General features: G+C 38.1%; 2 protein-coding genes across 2 annotated transcripts in view; both read left to right on the top strand.

The window, feature by feature from the left end:
• Positions 1-22,013, top strand: part of LOC109397934 (transmembrane emp24 domain-containing protein 5) — a 548,078-nt gene that overhangs the window by 251,354 nt on the left and 274,711 nt on the right. The window lies entirely within an intron of this gene.
• LOC109397838 (maternal effect protein staufen) overlaps positions 1-22,013 on the top strand; it is a gene marked incomplete in the record, with an annotated part of 103,380 nt that overhangs the window by 78,153 nt on the left and 3,214 nt on the right. Inside the window, 3 exon segments of the mRNA XM_062853933.1 lie at positions 7,015-7,096; positions 7,170-7,246; positions 9,313-9,663. Coding sequence (XP_062709917.1) covers positions 7,015-7,096; positions 7,170-7,246; positions 9,313-9,663 — 510 coding nt within the window.

Genomic DNA, 22,013 nt, shown 5'->3' with positions numbered 1-22,013 from the left:
CTCAAAATAAGAGTCCATAGAGATTACTGAATGGGGCACGTTCGGTGTTGTACTAGATTTGTAGTAATGAGATGAATTTTTGTATGGTGAGAAGGTCAATTCTCCGTTTCTGCAAAGAAATGGTGCAAAATGCGTGGGTATTATGATTCCTTGCCTAATTTGATGCTGTTTGAGCAAAACTTTGGATAACTATGTTGTTTATGTTGCAAGAAATGGAGAAAACAACAACACTGTTGCCCAAAGTTTTGCTCAAACAGGATCAAATTAGGCAAGGAATCATAATACCCACGCTTTTTACACCATTTCATTGCAGAAACGGAGAATTGACCTTCTCACCATACAAAAATTCAGCTCATTACTACAAATCTAGTACAACACCGATCTGTCCTATTGTTGGTATGATTAAAACAGTTTTAGAGTATATAGTGGTTTCTTCTTTCGATCATGAGCTTTTATTACATGTTTGTTGTAAGAAAAAATTGACAAAACAAATATTTTTTCGTAATGCTGCAGGTTCTTACTGATCGATATCGATAGCTGGTTCCGTGAAGACGTTAAAAATCCCTCTGAATGATTATTCGCAAAACAACTTAAATCAGGAAGGAATGTGGATAATCGGGAACATAAGAATGGCTCCTAGACCTAGCAAATATTTCCGACAAGGCGACGATTCCGATAAAATGCTGCAAATTGGAGCATATGGTACAAAAGGCGTGGGTATTATGATTCCATGTCTAATTTGATGCTGTTTGAGCGAAACATTGAAAAACTGTGCTGTTCAAGAGGCAAGAAATGGGGAAAACAACAACAGAATTTTGCAATGTTTTGCTCAAACTGCATCAAATTAGACAAGGAATCATAATACCCACGCTTTTTGTACCATTTCCTTGCAGAAACGGAGAATTTACCTTCTCACCATACAAAAATTCTGCTCATTACTACAAATCTAGTACTTCACCGATCGTGCCCTATTTAACTCGTAACTTGTAGAGGCTGTTGCTGCTGTTCCTCTTAGGACTTCCGCAGTAGATCTTCCCAGAATTTCTTGCTGAAGAAGTTATTCCTGGGATTTCTACTAGAGTTCCTCCAAGGATTTCTTATGGAGTTTTTCACGAATTTTCTGCAGGAGTTCCACCCGAAATTGCTTCCAAAGTTTTTCCTGTAATATCAAGAAATTTCTTTGAGGTTTCTTCTAGAATTCCTTCCTTGTTTTCTACAGAAGTTTCAGCTGGTATATTTCTTAAAGACCCTCGTGGGGTTTATTTTGAAGTTTCACCTGTGATTTCTCTCGGAGTTTCTCCTGGAACATCTCTCAAAATATTCCTTCTGTTGTTGGTCCTGGGAGGTCTCAGAGAATTTTTCCGGACTTCTCCCAAGATTTTTTTCCGGAGTGACTTTTTTAACAGATTTTCTCTGCATTATTCCCAGAACTCTTCCCGGAATCTTTAACGGAAATTGTCCCAAGATTCTGGATACTCCTTTAGGGATTGCTTTAATAGGTACTTCCAAAGTTCTTGTAGGGATTTTCCCACGGGTTTTCCTCAGAATGTCTCTTGGGATAAGTTACGAAATTACTTATAAGAAAATTTCCGGAGAAATATTCGAAGGAATCCAAGTGAAATCTTCTCCGCAAAGTCAAGAAATTTCGACAGGAACTTCAGGAAAACCCTGAGAAAAAAAATTAGACATCTCGGAAAAAAGTTCACAGAGTTATCCCAAAAGGAAATATTAAGGACATCCAAGGAGGAACTTTGGAAATCTCATGTGTTCCTGGGAAGAGCTACAAGCGGCATTCCGTAAGGAAATCAAGAGAAACATCGGGAAACTATTGGAGAAAATTCTTCGATAAACTGTTTGAAAGCTATCCCGCAAAACCACTAAGTGACATTCATGAAGGAACTTTGAATAACTTAGGGATGGATCTTCAGGAAGAATTCAGCGAGAAACTCTGGAAGAAATATCGGGAGGTACTCCAACAGATACCTCGTGAAAAACTTCTGCAGAAATCCAGGATGGAACTCTGGTAGAAATTCCAGAAACAATACTCAGAAATCTTGAAAGATGTTTACTTAGTTTTTAAGTATTTTCTTGTAAAGTTTTTTTTATAAACATATACACTACCCGTCATAAGTACGGACTCACAAAAAGTATTGCAACAATATTGCATCACCCTGACTCACCTCGATATCTCCAAAACCTGAGGACTAACAAAGATGCTGTCTTCAGGAAAGCTATTCAGAAGACCAAAAGCAACAACTTTTCTGAAGGCAGCATTTTTGTAGGTGTTCTGGTTTTAGAGATATCGAGGTGAGTCAGGGTGATGCAATATTGTTGCAATACTTTTTGTGAGTCCGTACTTATGACGGGTAGTGTATTTCTTTCAGACAATTAGGGTTATCATAATTAATTTTAATTGGCTTTTTTCGGTGATATTAATACTACTCGAAGTAAGAGGGAGTAAGGAAAGTAATGAAAGAATACGGTGGATAGATACGCAAGCGAGCGATAAGAGAAATTGAACAGAAATTGAAATTAACAGAGGGCCATTGTTGAGCAACACAATCACAACGACGATCTTCTTGCCATGCGTAGTAACTTTCAAAGTGACCCCTGGGAAAAACCTCGAAAACTCAGGGAATTTTATTTTGAGTAATGAGCAGACACCCTTTCAAAAAAAATCGTCCATATGGGTCCTCAACTTGTAACATTCCTTAGTCCTATTTTAGCACCACTTTTGAACTCTCGTTGTATTCTGATCCATATAGATTCTATACGTCTGTATTGAGTGAAAGAAAGGATAACTACTCAAGAAGAATCAGAAAATGACTATCAGATAACATCATGGTTTAGTAGAGATATCTAGGTGCAACAAAAACTCTGTTTCTCTATTTTTCTCTTACACTCCCGTTCTCATTATTTCTACCTAAGGCTCTATTTCAATACTATTTCTTCCTCTATCGAAGTTGTTCAGAGATTCTTCATAAACTACGTAACGCTATTGAAGGAGGGAATGCGTCTACAACAGTGTTACGCTTCACATAAATTTCAATATTTTCGTTTCAGAAGGTTTTCGATATCAATCCCGGCAGAAATACCTGATGGAATCCCAGGAGGCTTCCCTACCAAGTTCCCTACATGAATTCTGGAAGAATCCTGAAAGGAATTACGACTGGAAACTCGACAGCCATCCCTGAACGAATCATAAAACAAATCCTGGGAGGAATTAGAAGTGAAATCCCGAGAGGAATCCATGAAAACATCCCGGGGAGAATATTTCAAGGAATACCAGCAGGAACCCCGGCTCTTATACCTAAAAGAATTCCCATTGGATTCTCTGAATATATATTGACAGCAATCTTTAAAGTAATACCAGAAGGAAACCGTGAAGCAATCCCAGCAGGAATCTATGCAGGAATGCCGGCTAGAATTCCCGAAAAAGTTCCTTCTAAACTAGCAATCCCGACAGAAATCTCTGAAGTTATTCCTGATGGAATCCTTAGAGGAATCATGCCAGAAATCTTGCCTAGAAGCTGAGCTGGAATCCCTGAAAGAAACATAGAAGAAACTCTGGAGGGAATTATTGAAGTAATCCGTAAAAAAATCAGGAAGAATTGTTGAAGAAATTTCAACAGAGATTCCGGCACGATTGAGGTATTCGGGGATCAGGTTTCCCTGAAGACATCTCGGCAGAAATCTATATTCTTCCATATTCCATTTCGGAAGTAATCCCTGCAGACATATTCTTTCCTTCAGATGTTTCTTCCGGAATCCTCCGTTTTTCGAGAAGAGGAATGCCTGAAGAAATCCCGGAAAGAATTCCTGAAGGTATCTCGAGAAAATCTCATTTCTTCACCCTACTCACTACTCTTAACTCTACCCTCACCATCTTCCCTGCTCTCTATCCTACGCTTTATCCTAACCCTTAATCCCATCGTCTGTCCTATCCTCTATTCTAACCACAATACAAGCCTAACTTTACCATACACCGTACGTGACATATGTAAACAAAACAGAGTTTTTCACATGAGGAGCTGAATCTCGTTAAGGACTTCTTGTATCACTCTTTTTTGAGGATGAGGATGATTTGTGAAAAAATACCCGGATTTTTCACATTTTTAAAATGCTCAAAGTATGAGTTGCTATGGCAACAGCAAACTTCCCCTTCGTTTATCTCCGTTCGTGGATTTTGTTAGATACGGTGTTTGGTAAAGTTAGGCTTGAATAGATCAATTAATTGACGCAGTAATGTATGACCCGGACAGAAATAAACCTTCCCCCTACCTTGTACACTATCCTCCTTCTTACCGTTTACCCTAAATATTTACCCTAGCCATCTGCCTTACCCTTCATCCTACCATTTATCCTAATCATCTACCCTACGCTCTAGCCCACCTTTCATCCAAACCCTCTGCCCTACCGTCTACCCTACCATCTACCCTAACCTTCTCCTTCTCTCCACTTTAACCCTCCACTCTGCCCTCTACCGTAAGCCTGTACCCTCCCTTCTACTATATCCTTGACTTAAAACATCTAACCCGACCGTCTACCCTGCCATCCACCCTATTCTCTATTCTACCATATACCTTGACCCTCTAACTTACCTCTACCCTTCTTAAGTCCGATCGATACATGAGGCGGCAAAATGGCGAGACTGCAGTAAGGGCGACAAGTTGGATTGCGGGAACTGTCGCGCGATCACGCTACTGAGCGCTGCCTACAAGATACTCTCTCAAATTTTATGCCGCCGTCTATCGCCGATTGCAAGAGAGTTCGTGAGGCAATATTAAGCTGGATTCCTGGGTGAACGCGCTACAACGGATCAGATGTTCGCCATCCGCCAGATGTTGCAGAAATGCCGCGAATACAACGTGCCAACATATCAGCCAGCAGGGAGCGGCTCAACAGGGTGGCAAGATCAGCAGAGAAACGAATCCACCGCAGTAAAAAAACGGCAGCACGAAGAGAGTGTGATTACTGAAGCGCAGGAAAGTATGGACACGAATGATATGCAGATGGTTTTATGCAGCTGTCCAAGGTGCGTGGCACAAGACTGCGCCAGTGCCCGCCATGTGCAATGACCGAGAAGGATATATGCTGCCAGACAAAACAACGGTGGCAGCCAGGTAGAAGGAGCACTTCGAAGATTTGTTGAATGGTAGCAGTGAAGGAGCACCCAGGAACAGGATTACCATAATGGATGACGGTCAAGCAGTGGAACCACCAACACTGGATGAGGTTAAAAAGGCCCATAAGGAGCTGACAAACAGCAGGCTGCTGGGAAGGACGAGATCCCGGTCGAACTTCTTAAGCACGGATGCATCAATCAATCCACCAGACTATTGTAACGATTTGGGAGGATGAAGAATTGCCTACCAGCTGGTTGGATGATCTCATATGCCCAATCTACAAGAAAGGGCACATACTAAAGTGTGCTAATTACAGAGAGATGACCCTTTTAAATTCGGCATATAAGATACTATCGCGTATCCTGTTCAACAGACTGAGACCTCTTAAGAAGTCCTTCGTCGGCGAATACCAGGCTGGTTTGTGTAAGGGCCGATCAACGACGGATCGAATGTTTAGCCTGCGGATGATCCCAGATGCATTTCGGGAATATAACTTGCAGATTCACCATCAGTAGTTCATTGATATTAAAGCAGCGTACAATTCATCGAAAAGAAATGAGATATAGCAGATAATGTCAGAACATAGTTTTCCGGCGAAACTAATTAGGCTGATACGCGCAACGCTGGATGAGTTTAAAATCAAGTATTCGGATCGCAGACGAAGTGTTTACCTTGCTTGTGATCTTGGATGGATTGAAGCAGCCTTTCAAATTTGCTGTTCAACATTGCACTGGAAGGGGCGGTTAGGAGGTCTGACATGCAGAGGAAAGGCACTATCATCACACGGTCGCACATGCTCCTTGACTTTGCGGACAATATTGATCTCATCGGCATCGATCTTAGGGCAGTGGAGGAAGCTTATGCTCCTCTGAAGCGAGGGACAGCGATGATAGGCTTGATGATTAACTCTACCAAGACGAAGTACATGACAGCGGGTAGAGACAGAGACAGGCCTAGCGGTGTTAAGTAGCTATGCAGTTGTTTCATTTGAACAAACAGTATGAAAGACAACTTCTACGCTACGGCAATAAATCATGCCGTAAAACTATCGATTCATAGTTCTGTTCTGAAGGAATCATATGCAAACTGACTTACACAAAAAACAATTACAAATTGTGAAAAAATTGCAAAAACCATCGAAATTACATTAAAATCAATGTTTTTTGCAGCATGTATAAACTCATACTTTTAAAAATGATAATATGGAACGAGCTCACCACTTTAACCCTTTCGCACGTCCTCCGGAAAATTTGCAGCTTCACAAGCGCCTTGTTACAAGATTTATTTTAGTTATTCGATTAATTCCATAATTGAATCTTCAGGAACATTAAATTATTTAATTTCATCATACATTTCTAAATATTCATTCGCATAACGAGCTTGTCAAGCCTGGTTTTAAACACATTTGAAGCGAGCGTAACGACGACCAGAAGGGACAACTCGTTCGATGATGATGATTACACTACGACACTATGCTAACAACCTATATGTAGTGTTTATTCTACTGCTGCAGTACTAGCTGCATCGGTACCGCTACGACGATAGTGCACACAGTTTTATTAGCTTCTTTCTCTCTCTTTGGTTGTTTCTCTCCGATCGCCGCAGCAGTGTCCTTGACATCGCGCGCTCTTCCCAGGTTGGCGTGGCGCCCGCCAGCCAAGCGGGAAGTCGATTCAAATAATCGAAAGTTCTATATCTCTCCACCGCCTCGTGGCGAACGGCGACACCGATTCTGGCTGGCTGGACAAGTATATGTAGAGGGAAACAGATGCTTGCTTGCTCCTATAGTGGAATTGTCGTGCCGTTCGTTATGTAATCGTCATATGGATGATAATTGGTAGCAATATTTATCTGAGTTGATTTTTATTTCTCTCTGTAACATTTGCAGGCGAGAAACCCGGTGATATCAGTGCAAAGCTGGACTACAGAATCAGCCGCCGCATCATATCGGATGTACTCGGAATTTCTAGGTAAGTGAATCCTCCACACAACTTGCTTTGTCTGATGTGCGTATGGTTTTCAAGAATTTGTTTGATTTTGTAGAGAGGAGCTCTCCAAAATGAGAATTGATAACCGTAAGCTACACGAGGGATACGGTAAGACTAAAGGACTTGAACAGGGTAAGAACGAAGCTCATGGTTCCATCAAAAATTCTGTAGTAGATTTGTTGATGGACTGCTTGAAAGATTTGGTTATAGATAAGTTGGAAAACAATATTTACAAGTCTAACTAAACAAAAGTGTTTAAATGTTTCTGTTTGTTACTGTAAGTTAAGTTCACTATTTAATGTTTGTCATATTATATGTTTATTTTATTTATTCATACACATAGATGCAAATCTTAAATATGTCTTACTATTTTGTTGTAGTTAATCGTTTGTCATGTGAATATAAATAATGTATAAGTACAAAGTTTGATTTATTTTGTCATCAGCCAAATTTATCCACATGTTTTGAATTACGGTTGGTGACCGGTCGACGAAAGAATGTGCAAGTTGAGGATTAAAGGCCGAAAGTCCTCACTTCGGAAGCATGAGATGATGACGATGTATTTTACACGCAGCTCAATCGCGAGTACGACCGCTGGCCAAACCACAACGTCAAGATCATCATAGGAGACCTAAACGCTCAGGTAGGCCTGGAGGAGGAATTCAGACCGACAATTGGAAAGCTCAGCGCCCACCAACTGACGAACGATTCCCAAGTAACAATTTGATGTTGATTAAGCGCTTCTCTAACTTATGCTAATCAACCTTAATTTGAACAAAAGCTGTGCAAAAGAACTGTAAACATTTGTTCAGCTCTTAAACACCCAATTTTGGTGATTTTATCCAGCCATAAGTTGATTTGAGCTCTCCCTGAAGCTGGATTAAGGTTGAAGAAGCGCTTATATCCGAGCGAAGAACGCTTTTCAGCCTTTATCCAGCAATTATTCAGCAAATGGGAATGATTTATGATTTTATTTATAAAACAGACAAGGATCAGGTGAAGCTTTAGAGTCACTTAATCATCTTTAGTTCAGCAATTAATCATCACTTATGCAGCACTACCAAAAAAATTCAGAATTAGTCCCACAGAATTTATGCCAGAATTGCCAGGACTCTTGGTCTAGATGTAGAATAGTAGTTCATAGTTGCTGAAATTGAAATATATAAATGATGATTATAATTGAGAATCGAACTTCGATGCATTGATTCATAGTCACTTACCTTAGCATCTGCTCCACCTTAAATGGTACGAGCTTAGTGATTTGTGAAAGAACAAGCTACATACCGTCGTGTGTGAATAAAGGTTGAACAATTATGAACAAAGGCTGTGTTGAGGTTGAATAAGTGATGGAAGTGCTTTGTTACGAATGCATGGATTAGCTGTCAAAACATCATAGTTTTGTTTACAGTTCAGTGCTCGGTTCAGTTATCGTAAAACACCGCTGCAGTCAGAGAAAATGAACAGAAATATTCATAACACAAGTTTACAAAATAAAACGAAAGTCGTGAACTTCTGTCAACGACCAAAATTTTTGAAGCACAATTTAGTGCTGATTTCGAAACCGACCTTTAAAATTTTAAGTAGAACAGTTTTTGAGTTTTAGCTCAATATCGAGTTTTGCAACTTTTCAAAATATGTAATTCACAAAAATTCAAATATATTGCGTTTTGTTCAACTAATTTTAAATCTTTTTCCATAAATTAAAAGCTGAATACAATACCATTCGATCATCTGAATACAGGTTTTGCGTCAGATTGATAAATATTCAAGATATTGGCGAGTTTTAGGGACAATCTTCTTAAATTTTAGCAAAATTCCCAAAATTTTTTGAAATATATTTTTTTAATAAGAAAAAAACAACTTAAAAATTCTTTCTCGACGTTTATTTGACATATCATATGTAGGCGAGTTACAGTAAAAATTTCAGCTCAATCGGAGCATTGATTACGGAGAATGAGATGTTTGAAGTGAGCGACTTTGCTTAAAAATAGAACAAAAATCGATTTCAAATCATCAACCTTGTATGGAAAGTCGAAAAAATTTCCGCTCTACTGTAATTTTTTTCTTTCGCGTTTTCAAACTCAGGGCATGATTCTACACCATAAATGATGATCAGCTTACCGAGATCGAAAATGCTGTAAACTAGTGTAATTAATATTGCACGGTGTGGATAACAAGAGTCTGCTATCCATTTTTAGAGAACGCTGGTTGTTTCGCCGTTGCCGAAACGGTAGAATGCGGAAAAACCCTCATCTCTATCGTGCCTCAACGTTGGGTCAACGGAAGCGTCTTGATGTGGCCAGACAAAAATGCCGCAACGCTCATCAAAGACCGGTCGTCAGCCCCGTCCTCAAAATGGTACAAAATTCCCTGCACACTGAAACGAAAGTCCTTCAAGACGTTCGTAGAAGCGGAAGCTGAGGCGGCGGAAATGTCTGGTCACACTGATTCGGACTCCACGCAACCACTCCCTGTAAAAAAATTCCGAACCAAAGGAGCTGCGAAACAAATCTTGGAAGCCAACTTCAATGAAATGACGGCCAACCCAGGTAATAAACTGACGATCATTTCCAAATTAAATCGAATAGAGCAATAATTACTTTCAACAGAGTCATCCGTATCATCGGAAAATCATCACATCTGTCCACCGAGTCACGATCATGCTCAATCACCCTCAGAAGAGACGCACAGCGTGCAGACCCTGCAATTCGAGCAACCCCAACTTTCTTTATATTCAGAAAATATTATATGGTCTACAACACTTTTTCACATTTCTCACGTCAGGGTGGCCACCCAGTCGGGAATTTCGGGAAAACCGGGAAAAGCTCGGGAATTTGAAATCACCGGGAAAAAGTCGGGAAAACCTCGGGAATTGTTGATAGCCACCGGGAATTTCCAACATAGACACTCGAACAACTTCTAAAATTTATACAGTCTCCAGAACCGATAGTACGAGATTGTGAGGGATATGCAATCAAGAACTGTTGAACTAAATAAGATAGTAGGTGAACTGGCGTAAAAACCATTCTTGGACATTAACATCTTGTCTTCGAGTAATGACAATTAAAGTGAATCAAAGTGATGTTACCTAACATCACATTTTGAACAATTTCAAAGATACTCTAGAGAGCATTATGATGGAAAGACTGGTTGAGACAAATATCAATGTTTATAGATTCATATGAAATTTCTGAATTTCAGGATGTACTGCCGGTGGAGGCATATTTGTCCCATGTGCATTTTTGGCAATATTGAGATTTTGCAGCTTATGAACATGATTTATAGTGTACTATCATATAGGAAAATAAAAACAGTTAGTTTGTTCCGAAAATTATCGAAAAAAATGCAACGCTGATTTGTCACATTCTAAAAAGTGGACGCATAAGCGTCACGTTTCATTGCAAATCCTATGGATCAGTAAAATCGCTCTAAAACAAAAAATTAGTGCTCAAATTCAAAATTGGTCGATGTTATAACACGATTCAGCACTTATGCTTCATAGTTGAGGCATTTTACTTTTTTAAACTTTGGACGCGATTTTCTCGATTGTCTGTTTTTGCACATGGGACAATTATGCGTCCACCGGCAGTGTACATGTTCCAGAAAGCATCAAGCATATATAAAAGTTCTATAAAACATAAAATATATAACTTAATTCTAAAAAAGTCCTTTGAGCGAAAATTATATCTCTTTATTTTTTTCGCTTTGAGCGAAAAGTCCTTGAGAAATTCGGATAGAATGCTGATAAAATGTTTGATTGATTTCTAGAAAGAATTGCTCCAAGAAATTCTTGATGTAATGCCAGAGGAAATTCAAACATAAAATTGTGAAAATCTGGATGAGTAACTCTGGTGAAAACATTCTTACAATTTAAAAATAATTAGTGAAAAACATTTGGAAAAATATATGAAGGATTTTTTAGTATCTGGTGGCATTCCTAAAAACACGCCTAGTGTAGTATTTCAATATGTATTTTGTTTAAAAAAAATTCTGTCGTTTTTCATGAAGTTCTTTAATGTATTCTTTTGGTGAACTGATGAAAAAAAAGTTCGGTGAAAACCGGAGTGAGTTGTCGGGACAATCCCTTTTTGGTGAAGCTTTAGCATAAATTCCTGGTGAAACCTCTTGTCCAGGAAATTCTAGATAATTTAGAGAATTCGTAGTTTCCAGTTAAACTACCAATTGAAATTCTCGAGGGAGTTTCAATGAGTATTCAAAAGCATTTGGAGCAATATAGTCGAGCACTTGACACTGAAGAAGTCTGTAAGTCACAGACGAAATAGGCCTATCTGTCCGAAGATAAGCACAGTAGTAGAATTAAAAGGAATTTGCTCGTCCTTTCTAGTTTTTCTTTAAAAGAGTTATTCATTTTTTATTTTCTTTTGCAAAAGTGAAGTATTAGTGAAGTGTTTTTAAATTAAACTAGAGTCTGAAATATAGTTGTACGATTTATGGAAGAATTCCCGTATAATTGACCTGCTCTAAATTTTGATGAAAATACTTTATCAAAAACAAGTCTTTTATGAATTCCGGGATAAATTCCTGACATATCTAAAAATGTGATCAGAAATTAAATCTCTGAGAATTTCATATTGCAATCGCTGATGAAATTACTCAATGCTAGACGATTATCAAACAAAATCTAAGATTTTTCAATCTTTTAAATTTCTCCTAGTATTTACGAATTCAGCCTAAAAAACCTGCCTGACTTTCTGCAGTAGCCATTTACGCTACCATAAAGTACACTGACTTTACCATAAGATTTTCCTAAAAATTGTTTCCAAAATTCTCTCATGAGTAATCTTTCCAGATATTCCGCCAGAAGTTCATCTAGAATGTTTTTTCTGGGTATTCTGTTTCCCAAAAGTACTTATCATGAATTTTTGTAAAAGACTTGGAATATTACTAAGAAATCCATCTATTATTCGATTTGAACAACAAATCTTACAATAATAGTGTTTTCTCTAGGAATTTCGACCCCCTATGATTATCCTCTTTCTTTTTGTTTTCCTAAATAACTGCATAATTAATACTAGTTGTCATCTATGAATTTAACGATTTTTTTTTAATGAAGATGTCTTAACTTATATGCCCATCATTGGATACGAGGCAATCAGATCAAACAACACATGACATAGCTGAATATTTAGTAAATTAATTATAAGCTTATTTTCAGGGTCATATGCACACTATGCAAAATCCAACGATTTGAAAATATTCAATATTAATTCTCTTGAATGTTTCTTAGTAGGTTACGTTTAATTTTCATAGTAAATCATTATATTTTAGAACCGGGAAAATTTTCAAAAAGCAACCGGGAGAACCGGGAAAAACTCGGGAATTTTATTTGCCGCTCTGAGTGGCCACCCTGTCACGTGTTTTTTTTTAAATTGCGGTAAAAAGTACCATTCCTTTTCAATGTTATTTTAGATTTACAATCCATTTTTGTGAATTATTATGATCCGCACAACTTTCTCACTGATAGTTTGATATTATCATTAAAGGATGACTAAAAGAGTCCTAGCGCATAACTTTCAATATTGGAGAAAGGCTGGATAAATGGATATAGAGAAGTTGGATAATCTTCTATCGAGTATCATATTCAGCATACGATGATTAGCTGAACAAAAGATACTTTGTAAACTCAACAAGCTACTTTTCAACTGGATGTTCAGCTTACGGCTATTGGCACCATTAACCAACCATTGTTCAGCTTTGACTCTCACTGTTCAGCTACCATTGTTACTTGGGTAATAGTTTGCATCTCATTGATTTCACCGCCTCCAAGAAGATGATGATTCGTAGCACCTACTTCCACCACAGCCTTCCTTATCGTAACATCTGGAGATCATCACAGCACACGGAATCGCAAATCGACAACGTTTTGATTGATAAACGGTACTTCTCTGAAATTATCGACATCAGGACCTATCGTGGCGCTAACATCGATTCTAACCACTACCTGGTGATGGTCAAACTGTGCCTAAGACTCTCCGTTATAAACATTGTACAGTACCGGCGGCCGCCCCAGTACGATCTAGAGTGACTGAAGCAACCGGATGTTGCCATACGCCCAGAAGCTCATGGCAGCATTGCCGGACGAGAGTGTGCTCGATGTGCCCCCTCTGGAGTACAGTCTACATAGAACGTAGAACGATGTCGACAAAACGATTGGTTCTACGAGGAGTGCAGAACGGCTTTGGAGGAGAATAACGCAGCGCGGACGGTAATGCTGCAGCATGGAACCCGACCGAATGTGCAGCGATACAGGCAGCAGCAGATCCGCCTTTTCCGGGTGACGAAGCGCCACCTGGAAAAAGCGGAGTGGGAGGACATTGAACTGTTGTGTCGTTCACCAGAAACACGCAAGTACTACCAGAAGCTCAACGCATCCCGCAAATGCTTAGTGCATGATGCTGAAATCTGCAGGGATAAGAATGGGAGAAATTACCTGAAGTTACCATGCCGGTAGCATCGACGGCCGGTCGACAACGGACCAGATCTTCACCGTACGGCAAACCCTCCAGAAATTCCGCGAATACCAGCTCCCAACGAATCACCTCTTCATCGACTTCAAGGCGGCATACGACAGTATCGACCGCACAGCGCTATGAAAAGTCATGGACGAGAACAGCTTTCCTGGGAAGCTGACTAGACTGATTGAAGCAACGATGGACGGTGTGCAAAGCAGCGTAAGGATTTCGGGTGAAATATCCAGTTCACTCGTACCTCGACGGGGACTACGACAAGGTGATGAACTTTCCTGCCTACTATTCAACAAGCACATGGTGTTATGCGATGAGCCGGGGTACGATCTACACGAAATCCGGCCAGTTTGTCTGTATTGCGGATGACATGGATATCATTGCTGGAACGGTGGCAGAACTGTACAGCCGCCTGAAACGGGAAGCAGCAATAGTTGGACTGGTGTTGAATGCGGATAAAACAAACAACATGCTGGTAGGTGGGACTGAGCGAGACTGGACAAGCCTTGGCAGCAATGTTACGTTTGACGAGGATACTTTCGAGGTTGTAGAAGAATTCTTCTACCTCGGTTCCTTGATAACGACTGAAAATAACGTGAGTCGTGAAATACGAAAGCACATCATCAGGGCAACTCGGGCCTATTACGAGCTCCAGAAACAACTGCGGTAAAAAAAAGGTTCGCCTCTGCACTAAATGGTCCTTTATGGACATGAGACATGGACCGGACCACGCTAAGGACAATCTTCGGCGGTGGGCAGGGCATGTTGCAAGAATGCCGAACCACAACTCTGCAAAGGTGATGTTTGCTACCGATCACATACGAAGGCGTGGAGCGCAGAGAGCACGATGGGCGGACGAGGTGAAGCGTGATCTGGCAAGCATTGGGCAAGCATTGGACATATTCATCTTCTTCCAACATAAGTTATCTTGGGCTACATTTTTTTATTTTTTTATTTTTATTTCTGTGTATTTTAACTACTGCTAATTCTACACTTTCTTCGACTATTAGACCACATTTGTCCAATTGGAGTGGCAGAACTTATTAAGAGCCTGCTGAAGAAATTTCTAGAGAAACTTTTATAGTTGGCCTTTAGACATTTTAGGTATGTAAAACACGTAAAAGTTCTGGGTTAAATTATAAGAGAAGTTGTCGTCATTTTTTTTTATTGATTTCTTATGATCTTTACATTCCTAGGAGAATAATAAATGCAGAAACAGAATTCCTGGAAAAATATTACATGAATTCAAGAGGTCTCTCCTTATGTTATTTTTGGTAGCAAATTTGATATTTCTTTGGCAGGGTTTGGGTAGTAAAGACTGGAAGAGTTATTTGAAATTTTGTTAATGCAACTTAAGATTTTGTTTATTTATTTATTTATTTGATTCTTCATTTGTAGCCATAAGACTTGATGTCTTTTTAATTGTTACATGTTATTACATATTGTAGAAAGGTGTATCGGTTCATTAGAAGTTCAATTTATAAATTTCCATTTTTTTTTAAGATTTGAGATTGCTTAAAAAATTGTAATTTTTTTACATAACCTTATAAATACTATTTCAAAAAATCTTTCTTGAAATGCATGCCTTCAAAACCTCAGAAGTTTTTTCTTTCTGAAATAACTGATCTTTTTTCAATATACATATTTAGCAATATTACACGCTTCAGCTTAGCATTGATTCAATGTTTAGATACAGATGTTTCTTCAAACTTTCCACATAGAATTTCACCATAGATTCTTCCACAGAATATTTTCATGAGTTCCACAAGCCATTTCACTTGGACTTTATAACACAATGTCTCAAGGTATTTTCGTTAGGAATTATTACTAATTTTCTTGAGTCCAAACATCTTTCAAATGATTTCACCAACATTTATGTGAGCAATATCAAGAAAATAACAATGCATTGTTCTTCTGGGATTTTCCGGAAATTTCTGAAAGGATTCATGTAGTACTTCAGGAATCTAGTTTCTCCTAGATTTTCTAATGAAGTGGCAACAAGGATTTTAGGTATCCATAGAAAGTTTTGCAGAACTTCACCCGAAAATATTTCAAATGTTTCGTAAAAAAATGTGTTAAAAAATGCTACTAAAATGTTGTAAGGAATATTACTATTAATACTACCAGAATTGCCAAGTAGTGAACTAAAAAAAATCATGATATTCTACCAAAAAATCTGTAGCATATTTCCAAGGATTTCTTCCAAAAATGTCCGTAAAAATGAATGACAACTGCACTTGCCAGATAGTGTAGAATCTAGTACGAAACTGGAACCATTGAAAAGAATATTTAGAGTGAACAGTTATGTTTTAGCAGAACACAATTTTGCATTTTTTTTCAATTTTTCGGGAAATCCCGGGAATTCCGGAAAAATATCCGAAATTTTTTAGATCCCGGGATTTCCCGGGATTTTTGTCCCTGGAATTTCCGGGCAAGACCCTTTAATAGGGTCCTAACATTAAAGACGAAATCTCGCTTATATTGAGTAATACGATCAAGCATGGTATTCTAATCGGAATTGTACTTTACTCGAACTTGAAAAACAAAGGAATAATGAGAAAATTCGAAATAAGTAAAATGGTAAATAGTTCTACTTTGACACTTGAGGTCAACCTTGTGTGACGGAGCTCGACATTTTCCGCACTGGGAATTCAAAAATGTTCCTATCTGGCATACACGGTGAAAAAAAATCACTCAAAGTATGTGTTATAAGCTAGGGACGAGACAAAAGACTAAAAAAATAAAAATTATATATTTTCAACTACGGTTAATAAAAACGTCAAAAAAATGAGTAAATATGTACTCTTGTACCATGTATTGTGGTTTAAAACAAGAATCCAGATAGGACTTTAGGAGCCTATTGTGGCGTACTGTTGTTGATTATGTCTTATCTTAGATGTTATGTTGAACAAATATATGTCGTTTTGCCAAATTCACGGTTTCGTTTATTTCATGATTATTATTATTACCGAAAACAACTGTATTTAAAATCTACAAACATCCATGTGATCTTATTTAGTCATGATGTCTACATTATTATTTTTTATGTCATACCAACCCCAGTACTGCTTTCTATGTACAGGGGATATACAGAATGATCGGGACAGGCAAAATTTTCACTTTTCAAAAAATGGTCAACTGGCTATAACTTTTCGAAAGATGCATCAAAACTTCTAATTTTTTACTGTAAGTTGGTCAACTAGTTGTCTATCAATGGTTCAAATTTGGGAAAGATCGGGCAACTCTACAAAAAGTAAGAATTACTCTAAAAACCCGATTTAATACACCTATGGTGAACAGAACCCTTCTTACACTTATTAAAATTATTGCCCTTGTATTGTTAGTATTTGACATATTTATTTTGTGTGTTTATGCCTTTTGGTCATTCTTAAAAATATTGAGGATTTGGCATCAAGTGGATTGGTTTCCGAAATAGCATCATTGACCATTAGCGTGGGACACAAAAAGACATTTTACTCCTGTACACTTTTTGAGTTCCATTTTGGTCCCATATCAACTGTGCAAAATTTCAGCTCGATCAGAGAAACTATATTTTAGCGCCAGCCGTTTTAAGTTTTCATACGATTAACTATGGGGAAAATCGCTTTTTCAAAGAAAAATCGACATAGGTTGCCCCTTAATCCCTAAAAATATATCGATGAATGATTTCTGTTGGAAATTTTACGAGGAACAACCCCTCTGAAGACCGCAAAGCGATCTAAGGCATGTGGAAAAAGTTATTGACTGAAAACCGAACGGCATGCCAAAGCTGTTTAACATGTAAGGAATAACAATAAATAATAAAATCTCGTCATTTTATCGATCGGGAAAGGCTTAATAACTTTTTCCACGAATGCCGCATCGCTTTGCGGTCTTTGGAGGTCTGATTCAACGTGAAGTTATCTACAGTAATCATTCAACGACTTATTTTTAGGGATCAATGGATGACCTCAAGCGATTTTTCTTTGAAGAAGTAAATATTCCCCATAGTAAATCGTATGAAAAACTAAGAATGGCGGGCGCTAAAATATAGTTTCTTCGATCGATCTGTAATTTTGCACAGTTGATATGGGACCAAAATGGAACTCAAAAAGTATACAGGAGTTGGAGTTTTTCCATTTTTTATATTTTCCCATATAAACCGTGTACCAGGCTATTGACCATGGACTAAACTAACAGAAATTCAAGGCATCTCCTAGATTCTTGCCAAAACATCTTGAATCGATTAACAAATGGATCAGAAAATTATCTAGATACACTTTGTCTAATTTCCCTTAATCTGTAGAATTAGCTCTGAAGTACTTGGGACTCATGATTATCGTGTGAAAAGGGCAAAAATCATATATTTACTATGTTAATCAGTTTTGGCCTTAGTGACTTATTTTGGCTATTGCAATCTATATGCAAGGTTTTTCAAAAATATTTTTGTCCGGTTCTGGCATTTTTTTTTTACTATATACCTGCTAGTATATAGTATACACTATAGTATAGTATATACTAAGTCTTTATATGAGAACAAGCAAGTATTAATTATTGAAAAATAATTTCCCTTAGACTGGCCAAACCCGGGGCCCGTACCCTAATAATACTTTTTTATTTGCTTCACTAACATGGTCTTAGATAAACTGCGATACAATTTTCGCGTATTCTAAGAAGAGAATGTACTATTTATATGATGTCGAATGATCCTCAATTCGACCTAGAGCCATTTGCATTATCAATTGTACCTCATATAAGAAAGCAAGCAAATCTATACACTCCCGATCAAAAGTTTGGGGTCACCCCCTCAAAAACATGCCCATATCATCGCCAATTAGCGTCCGATTTCAAAACCCTAGGTCTCATTCAAAAGATAATAAGTCAAAGAAACTAAGAACATGATTGAAAAGAAACTTTTTCAAAAAAATATGTATGTAAACTTAACCCAAAGTTGCCAAATTTTCTAAAAAATGAATATAAACTTAAGGCAGTGTCGCTGGAAATTGGGTCGACCAAATTTTAAGATGAGAGCGGTAATATAACCCATTTTCTATTAGCTTTCATCTGCTTTTTACAGAACTTAGCTAAAAAATCTAGAAAAAAAAATATTAGGTAAATTAATCCTTGATGTCATCGACCAAAAGTTTGGGGTCACCCCTCAAAATAATGTATCGGCCAAAAGTTTGGGGTCACTATCGTAAAACATGGAAAAGTGATTTGTTGATATCTTTGTCATCTTTCATTCAATTTTAATTCTTCTTGGCTTATTTGAAATACAATGAATGATACTTACTGCATAGACATTGAACCACACATATTTGTTGAAATTTACATACTAAAACTTAACGTAAAGTTGCCTCATTTTTTGAAATGTGGTGAAATGTGTTAACTTTACATAACATTTTTATATACAAAAATCGTTAAATACGTTTAGTTAAAGACATCAGACGTAAATTTAGTTAATTATCTTTGAAATGAGCCAAAAAGAATTAAAATTGAACTATAGGTGACGAAGATATCACCAAATCACTTTTTCACGTTTTACGAAAGTGACCCCAAACTTTTGGCCGATACATCATATTGAGGGGTGACCCCAAACTTTTGGTCGATGACATGAAGAGTTAATTTACTTAATAACTTTTTTTCTAGACTTTTTAGCTAAGTTCTGTAAAAAGCAGTTGAAAGCTAATAGAAAATGGGTTATATTACCGCTCTCATCTTAAAATTTTGTCGACTCAATTTCCAGCGACACTGCCGTAAGTTTATATTCATTTTTTAGAAAATTTGGCAACTTTAGGTTAAGTATACATACAAAATTTATTGAAAAAGTTTCTTTTAAATCATGTTTAAAGTTTCTTTGACTTATTATCTTTTTAATGAGACTTAGGGTTTTGAAATCGGACGCAAATTGGCGGAGATATGGGCCTAAAAAAATGACATGATATGGGCCTAAAAAAATGACATGTTATATAGATATACACTCCCGATCAAAAGTTTGGGGTCACCCCCTCAAAAACATGTAATTTTTTTAGGCCCATATCTCCGCCAATTAGCGTCCGATTTTAAAATCCTAGATCTCATTCGAAAGATAATAAGTCAAAGTAACTTTGAACATGGTTTAGGTGAATTTTTTTCAAAAATATTTGTATGTAAACTTAACCCAAAGTTGCCAAATTTTCTAAAAAATGACTATAAACTTACTGCAGTGTCGCTGGAAATTGGGTCGACCAAATTTCAAGATGAGAGCGGCAATATAACCTATTTTCTATTAGCTTTCAACTGCTTTTTACCGAACTTAGCTAAAAAATCTTGAAAAAAAGTTATTAAGTAACTTAACTTTTGATGTCATCGACCAAAAGTTTGGGGTCACCCCTCAAAATGATGTATCGGCCAAAAGTTTGGGGTCACTATCGTAAAACATGGAAAAGTGATTTGAGGATTCTTGGTCATTTTTCTTCCAATTTTACTTCTTCTTGGCTTATTTGAAACCAAGCTTGCTATTTGATGAAAACATTCGCGAAATGATGCGATTTGCTTTCGACAACGAATACGTTTTCACCCATCCTCGCTTTATTCAATCAACCTTCCATACGAGTAACACACGACCGGACTCAACACTGATCAGCATAGTTGACTCTTCCTTTTCGCCGTTGAGCCGTTGCGTTCTAGCCAAGCATCTCTTTTCATCGCTTTCGATGCTTTTCGACAGCTTATCGCGAAGCATCGTTGGCTGGAAGCTTTATTAGTATGGTATCGGTACATGCGAATGTTGCTTCTGTGTGCGTGTCGAGCGTTCATGCCGTAGCTTCGCAAACCAACCTATTCGGTATGGTTCGGCTGTTCGGGCGAGCGTGTGGCGGCACAGTCAGATCTGTGCAAAATCGTTTGTGATTTACATCATGTTCGTTTTGCCACCTCTTTGCTGCTGGTCATCGCTGATCAGTGCACAGTTCAATCGCACGCGATAAATATACAGTTGATGAGTTGCGATGAGCACTAGTGAGGTGATAATTTGCATCATTGTTTGAAACATAATGAATGGTACTCACTGCATAGACATTGAACCACACATATTTGATAAAATTTATATACTAAAACTTAACGTAGAATTGCCTCATTTTTTGAAATGTGCTGAAACGTGGTAACTTTACGTAACATTTTATATATAAAAATTGTTGAATACGGTAAAATAAAGACATCTAACGTAAATTTAGTTAATTATCTTTGAAATGAGCCAAAAAGAATTAAACTTGAACTATAGATGACGAAGATATCATCAAATCACTATTCCATGTTTTACGATAGTGACCCCAAACTTTTGGCCGATACATCATTTTGAGGGGTGACCCCAAACTTTTGGTCGATGACATCAAGAACTAAATTACTTAATAACTTTTTTTCAAGATTATTTAGCTAAGTTTGGTAAAAAGCAGTCGAAAGCTAATAGAAAATACGTTATATTGCCGCTCTCATCTTGAAATTTGTGCAACGCCTAAATATTCCCACGCCTTCCGATATTCTAAGTCAATTCAACTGTGAAAGAAAAAGATGCATTTCCCCCCCCCCCACACACTCCCGTTAGAGTAGCTGCCTGGGTGTGTTTTTATTTCAATGTTTCACCAACAGCTACGCTCTAGGTAGGTTCTACCCACCTCACGCGCTGTAAATTGGAAGCAACGGGAAACATACCATTCGTTACTGACTTTGTTTTTATGACCCATCATCGCACCCGGTGATGGCCGGGTGCGATCGTGTTCAAACACGGGAGTCGAGCCGGTAAATCCACAATATGCTTGGTGGGTCAATGGTCGCTGGGTTTGATTGTCGGCGACCGATTCCAAGGCTCAATTGTAAACCTGTAAAGGTTTTGTTTTCGATCTAAAATGTCGTACTGGACGTTGACTAAAACAACATCCGTACGGTGTCCTGGTTTCGCGGGGCAGCGACCGCGCAGCGATGCGTTTGTTTTGTTTTCCATGATCGTACATGTTGGGTCCGGTTGGTTTGGTGCAGCTCTGATTACGCTCGGTGGGCCGTCGATAGGAATGCCATGGAACGGATACCCTATCGATCGCGCTAGAATGTTGCGAAAATCAAGGCGCCGTATTGGCCGCATATGGCTTTAGGTATCCAAAATTGTTTTTGTTTTGAAATCAAGGCGCGGTTTCAGGTAACCTAGATTGTTTTGGTTTTGAAATCGAGGCACTGTATCTGCCGAGAATGGTTTCAGGTAGCCGTGATTGTTTTCACTTGGTTCGATTTTTGAACCCAGGTGAACCATAAAAGGAATGTTGAAAATCGAAATCGTACTGGCGGCATAGGGGCGCCGGAATTGTTTGCACTGGATTTGTTTTGTCTTCAAGTAAACCGAATGAAAAGAATGTTGGAGTACAATTTCAACCAACATCCGTGGCCGGGACCCGGCTAGGGGTCAT

Source organism: Aedes albopictus, chromosome 2 (assembly GCF_035046485.1).
Source record: "Aedes albopictus strain Foshan chromosome 2, AalbF5, whole genome shotgun sequence".
Classification (NCBI taxonomy): domain Eukaryota; kingdom Metazoa; phylum Arthropoda; class Insecta; order Diptera; family Culicidae; genus Aedes; species Aedes albopictus.
Note: the sequence above shows the minus strand (reverse complement) of the source record. Positions and strands in the feature narration are given on the sequence as shown.